The following is a 6,893-nucleotide window of genomic DNA, read 5'->3' on the forward strand; positions in this document are numbered from 1 at the left end:
GATGAACGCAAGTATGAGGATACGCGTGTGACATGTACATGTAACAGCTGTACGCACGCAGAAGTCACTATCAGTCCATCTATTTAGCTAATCTTTCTCTCTCTCTCTAGACGGAGAGAGGCAGAAAGAGTGGAGGTGGGATATGTGTGTGTGTGTGTGTGTACACACACACACACGCACACAAAAGTAGATAGCTAAATAGATGGATAGAAAGATCGATCGATAGATAGACAGACAGACCGATCGATAGATGAATAGTACCACAACGTCTGGTGACAGGCATAGTTCTATAGCTATTGTCATTCCAGTTATTTCTTGTACAAATTGGAATAAACTCAGTATGTAATTACTTGCGACCTTTCGGTGCAATTAATTGATTCTCATTTAATACAATTATAACTTCACCCACTTTTTCTCAGTTTTTGGTAGGGACGGACTAAACTTGAAATGGAATGCGTGTGCTTACTCTGAAGTGATTTTTAATTTACCACACAAAGTCTTTTCTGCCACTGAACTGTCAGCAGCAATTCCACTTATGTTCTCTTACTGTATTCACCCTTAATAATTTTAATACCAGCATTCCATACGCAAACAGATGTATGAAACATGCCTCACAGCAGTTTGTTCCAATGAGTTTTGGTTAGGGACACGCATTTCCTCCAACGGTCCAAAGGACTGCTGTCCGCAAGTGTATTGAAGATCCTTTAAATTCCCATCAAGTCTGTGTTTGTGAATATTTGGACAGACAGACATTCCACTGAGAATTAGTTTCGTGCCTTAACGCTTGCTGTCTGGGAGAATTAGATCCAGAACCCCTTCTCAGATCGGGTAAAGCGAATATCAGAAAACTGATGACTATGAATGGAAAGATACCAGATAGACGGATAAGTAGATAGGAAGATATATTGATAGACAGACCGATCGATAGATAGACAGACAGACAGATATACAGATATCGTTTCTGGCCAAAATGTTGACAGCATAAAATGTTGATAACAAAATGTCGAAAGCACAACATGTTGAAAGTGGAGTTTACTATTTCCGCAGTGTTGTGTGATCCCCGAGTTAGTTATATATAATTTGAAGGGGGTGTAGTGGGTGCAGGGGAGCCCCCTGCATAAAAGAGTTTTGTACTTCCATCTTTTGGCTGGGAACCGTGTGTGTGTGTGTGTGTGTGTGTGTGTGTGTGTGGACACAGCAGACAGATTGGGCATTTCTCATGAATGTGAGGGAAGGTTCTTGATGAGCTTCAGGCCTAAACACTGCATGAACAAACGCGTAAACTTAAATCTTTACTTTGTGTGTAATAACAATGACTGCCACGTACAGAATTTTCTGACTGATTTAAGTGACCGAAAAAAGAAACACAGCTATGCTGGCGTCTGCAAGACAAATTGTGCAAATATTCATTCTGTGCATTTACAAATCAAATGAAACAAATACGTACAGCTAACACTTAACAATAAAGAGCATGTGTTTTGCATTACAGGATATGTTTACGAGTCAATCAGGTTTATAAGACTCATGTCTTTTACTTGATATGAATTGAATTTCTAGACTGGATGGACAATGCACTTTAGTATTTAATTTTTATTTTTAGTATACAGACATTAAATACGAATCTATAATCAAACTAGACACACACACATGCTTGTCAAATGAGCATTCATTCCAATGAGACAGACAGATAGCTAGATAGAACGAAGGAGACACACACACACGCACAATTTGGGTCATAACCAACTTAAGTTTCAAGCGTTATGGAAAATGAACTTGCGGGAAAAGACAAATACAGCAACACAGCTGAGTGATAAGTAGAAAAAAAAACATCGTGTGTTTTTTTTTTATAGTACCGCTCCCGTTTTGGAAATGCACTGAATTCTCGTTATCATTTCTAGTAACTTAAAAAACATCAGGGCTGCCTGAAAATTGAATAGACACCCTTAACAAATACATAATTATACATAACGCCATGTCTGACACGTGAATTATGCAGATAATAACAGCCAACTTATTGGTCTGATGTTACCTGTTGCAGCATTTCTGAAAATATATACTGGCCCAGGGTGTAGCTTAACGCTTAGGAAACAGCGATGTCACTGAGGTTACTGAGTCCCCGAATCTTTGTGTCTAGTACTTGTTAAGATGTTGTACAGGTTTTCTTCAAAGTGTTTTTTCGGGAATCTCACCCAAATAAGATCTCAGCATTTGCGAGGGTGAACTGTAGTATAAGGAAGAGCAATTTTTTTTGTTCAGTTCAGCCTGAAAGAGTTAGCTGGACATTGTCTGGAATCCAAAGAAGTAAAAAGACGAGTACTTTACTATCTTCAGTAAAAGCACTTTCATTTGGCATGCCTCTTACTTTCTATTCCGCATGCATCTCAACGTTAATTAACAATTAAACACGAAGCTGAAGCATTTCAGTTTTGCGCTGGGAAAAATGACAAATAAACATTATTAGTAACAGATATCGTTGCTTGGCAATGCAACCGCAAAAGTACAGGTTTCCTTTACCAAAGAAATCGGTATGCTTCCTCCTTCTGATGGGCTATGCCCGTGAGATAAAAACGATACTACGTTAACTAATTTTGCATCAGTGTATCAAAATGAAGTATAGTAAATAAATAAATAAATAACAAAAATACTGTCACTAATAATAACTTACCTGGTCAAACATCTTCCGGTGTTATTGCAATTATGAAGCACTACTTAACTAGAAAGTGGTTGTGAAAATTACAGAAATCTTTTTTTCTGATTAAACATTTTAATTGTATTATGGATACTACTAGGCAGCCAATCCTGTAACAGACGAGCAACAATTAGCAACGCAAACATCAAAAACTTTTATTAGAGCAATGCTGTGGTCCCGCCCCACCTGGGATGTGATTGGTAGATAGAAGCTCTGACGACATATATTAACCCAAGCGGCTGCAAAAATGTAGCTTTATGGAGAGGTCCGATAGGGAAACTGCAGGCAGGACTCAAGGCTGCATCCCTGCAATTTTAGAGTGAGGAGTGGGGACGCTAACAAACAGGGCATTTCTTCGTCTAAATTAACCAGAAGCAGCTACAACAGTGCCTCTAAAATAAGCTTTTTTTATGTAAGAAGGCAATGATTGACAGTGTCATTTGTTCTAATGGGTGACACTTTGTTTTGAGGGCAAAAAGCTAACCAATAAGAAATATAACTTGACGCCTACTTGCTATAGGAGACAGAATTCAAAAAAGGTCGAACAATTGATAAAATCGATTGCAAGTAATACTTCACAGTTCCGCAAGTGAGACCTTTAGGTTTAGTGGAGATACATGCTGACTGGAACGGGAAATATACTTAAGGCACTGAACAGACAATGCAACTGGCTTGATATTGCGATTAAATGTTACCCTTTTTGTTATGTTCTTCGTCACCTGTTATTTTTGATATGTTACTAATTGCATAAAACAGAAGTGGACGGACCAGTCACTCAGGGTAACAAAACCTTCCTGTTAATGTGCATGGAGAGAAGACGCAGTAGAGGCTGGCAGGAATAACTTGGGCAAAGAAGTGGTGAAGCCCTGTTCCTGTAGGAAACGAAGTGCCACACGGAAAGGGTTACACTTACTGCAAAAGCCTGGGGTATTTTTGCAATGAGTTTAGTAGGAGGATTTCCTCACCACCCAGTGGTTCACCATGATGGCTACCCATTCGCTGCTACAGCCGGTCGCTGCCACGAAGAGAGCCCTTATTTTCATGGGTGGCTTATCAGCCACCCTGAGATGTCTCCTCCCGACTATAACATGGGACCATCTTACAGCCCCGAGTATGCAAACGGTGCCGTTGGACTAGACCACTCTCACTACGGGGGGGTGGCGGTGGGCTCGGGCCTGACGGCGGGGCGGCCGCCTGTAAAGCGGCGCGGGACTGCAAACCGCAAGGAGCGACGTCGCACACAGAGTATCAACAGTGCGTTTGCAGAGCTACGAGAGTGCATCCCAAACGTGCCTGCAGATACAAAACTGTCTAAGATCAAGACCCTGCGCTTGGCAACCAGCTATATTGCCTACCTCATGGACCTGCTTGCCAAGGACGAGCAACAGGGCGAAGCGGAGGCCTTCAAAGCAGAGATTAAGAAGAGCGACGTGAAGGAAGAAAAAAGGAAGAAAGAGCTGGTGAGTGAATCTTATGCAGTTTCTTATTAGCTGAACTTGAAAAAGAAAGTGTCCCCAGTGAGAATTACAATGTTTCATTAAAGCTTGTATTTATATCTGTTTTCAAACCGCATCTCAAGTTTGTTTTCAAACAATGCCTGCTAGTCTACCCTGTTCAAGCAGTAGGAAATCAAACGCAGTACTGTGCAAACACAACGAATACATCGGGTGTCTAAAGGAAACTGCAGTCATTTTACACGAATGTGTTAAGAGTTTATTTAAAATGTTTAATGCGTTGTATAGTTACTTTTAAAATGATTAATATTCTATAAAAAAATGTTACGTTCTCTGAATTAATCGAAGTGTACTGCAATCAACTTTTTTTATTTTTACATTTGTTAAGCGGGTAGGTGAACTGATCCAATGATCCTTCTCGGTCACCATTCGGACACACACAGTAATTACAAACATAACAGTACATTTTTTAGAAGTTCAGACATAGTAATAAGACTGCAGAAATGTTTCAGAAGTTAAATTTTATAAAGTTTTGTAACATCAGAAACTTAAGAACAAGATTATCAGTACCGTTTGATGCCACATAAGCAAAACAAACTAGATATATTTTGCACATGTATAAAGAGAGTAAGCATGAAAGAGTAAATAGAGTTATAACGGATGCTTTGGATTAAAATTTACACAGTGTGCATCAAACAACGGGGAATGATTTTTAAATAAGCTTTACAAATCCACAAAGCATCTAATGGGTATAAAATAAATACGAAGTCTCGTGTAACTGTTTCAACCATCCACTTGTCAGCTGGACCGCAATGGTTACCATGAGGTTTTTGCAATAGCAATGTCGTGGGGTAATTAGGCCCTTTTTGCAGGAACCCTAGGTACTATTAAGGAAGGGTGGTTAAAAAAGTATGTTACATCCCAGAATGACTGCAGCTGGAGCTCACACACAACATCATAATTGGTTAAATGTTTCTGGAAGAGTGAAATATGTATAGGTTCTTTGTACACAGACAAACACAGAGAGATCTACCTATCTAGATAGATATATGTGTGTGTAGTGCACAGACACACATACGTATATGTATATGTAAGAAAGTATACAAAACATGTGGCACAGACACACGTATATATATATATATATATATATGTATATATGTATGTATGTATATGTATATATATATATATATATATATATATATATATATATATATATACCTGTAAACATACTCGTATTTGACTAATATATACCCGTGCGTGTATGTGTGTGTATGCACACACACATATGTATTTATTGGCTAAAGCAAATTACAACTCATTCTTTTCTCTATTTATACCGACATTTTTAGTAACGTATTTATTTATTTTCAAATACGTTCGCCTTGTCTTTTTTAGCCTGGTGGAAAAGTTAGTTTATTATATATATATATGTGTGTGTGTGTGTGTGTGTGTGTATCTATATAATATATATAGGTATATGTATATATATTTATATAGACATAGATACACACTCATGTAATGTTTACTTTCCTGTAGCGGCTAATTTAGGCTTTGACAAAATGTGAATCCAAATAAGTTACTAGCTTTTTCATTCACACCGTAACAATCCTTGATTGAAATTGTAAGTTTAAGTGCACGTGTGTAAGGCAAGGGAGTCTGTGATGTGAAAATGCGCACCATAGCAGTCTGTATGCTTTTTATTGACTCAGAAAATGATTTTTTTTTTCTGTAGATTTAACTGAGAGTTGTTTTTTTTTCTTTTTTTCTAGAACGAAATCTTGAAAACTTCGGCAACCAGCAATGATAAGAAATCAAAAGGGAGGACTGGCTGGCCACAGCATGTATGGGCTTTGGAACTTAAACAGTGAAAGTGGATAAGTTATAAGAACTGAAAGGACAAACAAGACCCAGAATGCCTATGTGTGTATCTGTTCTGGTAACTCTTTGTAGTTGGAATCAACCTTATTTATGTGCAATGCCCCCACCCTAAATGTGGATATTTGAAGAAACGCATTCCATATTTTAACATGAAGAGGAGACTTCAAGTTGGTAAGGGGTTCTGTCCTCTCACATTATGATTTTCTTTCTCTTCAGGTGTAAATATCACCCAACTAGAGACTTTCCCTTGTATTAATATGTATGTGAAGTGTATTTTCAAATGTTGGGTGTTCTTGGATATAAATATTCATTGTCTTGTAAAGTTATATTTCAGAAGAGACAGAAGCATCAGTGTTTACTTTGATATTGTTAGCAATTGTCTGTTTGTCACGTTTTGTGTCTTGCAGTATTATAAATAATTGCGTGATGTTTCAAAAACCGTTCTGTGCACTTCCGTCCGAAATGGCATTTAGTTAAATGTTGAAGTTGTAAGTGTTGTTGTACTTGTTCAATAAACCACTGTGTTTCAATAACTTATTCTATTTTTTAATCCAGTACAGAAGCTATCTCAGTTTTTTTAAGATACAAAGACAGTTAAATAAAATGCGTATGCTTTTTGCTTTCCCTTACTACGACTAGACATTGCCATGGGCTTTAGTCATTAAGCATTTAATTAATCAGATCTGAAGACTGAAGCTCTACCCAGACTTATCCACACACCTAACCTTACACGTGTCTGTCTATATTTTACCAATCACTATATGGAGCCTTAGCTGTCTATTTGGTATGTTTGAAACGTGTATGTTGGCACTGAAAAACATATATACACACACACACATACGCCATTAGTCACGTTTGTCCTTTTTTAATTC

General features: G+C 37.9%; 1 protein-coding gene across 1 annotated transcript; it reads left to right on the forward strand.

The window, feature by feature from the left end:
- The first annotated feature begins 2,937 nt into the window (after positions 1 to 2,937).
- On the forward strand, positions 2,938 to 6,554 carry HAND2 (heart and neural crest derivatives expressed 2). The gene is made up of 2 exons (XM_044061961.1): positions 2,938 to 4,149; positions 5,913 to 6,554. Exons 1-2 carry the CDS (start codon positions 3,628 to 3,630, stop codon positions 6,009 to 6,011), a joined length of 621 nt encoding a protein of 206 aa, XP_043917896.1. The 5' UTR covers positions 2,938 to 3,627; the 3' UTR covers positions 6,012 to 6,554.
- Positions 6,555 to 6,893: the final 339 nt, after the last annotated feature.

Source organism: Protopterus annectens, chromosome 2.part0 (assembly GCF_019279795.1).
Source record: "Protopterus annectens isolate FY-2018-M chromosome 2.part0, PAN1.0, whole genome shotgun sequence".
Lineage (NCBI taxonomy): Eukaryota > Metazoa > Chordata > Ceratodontiformes > Protopteridae > Protopterus > Protopterus annectens.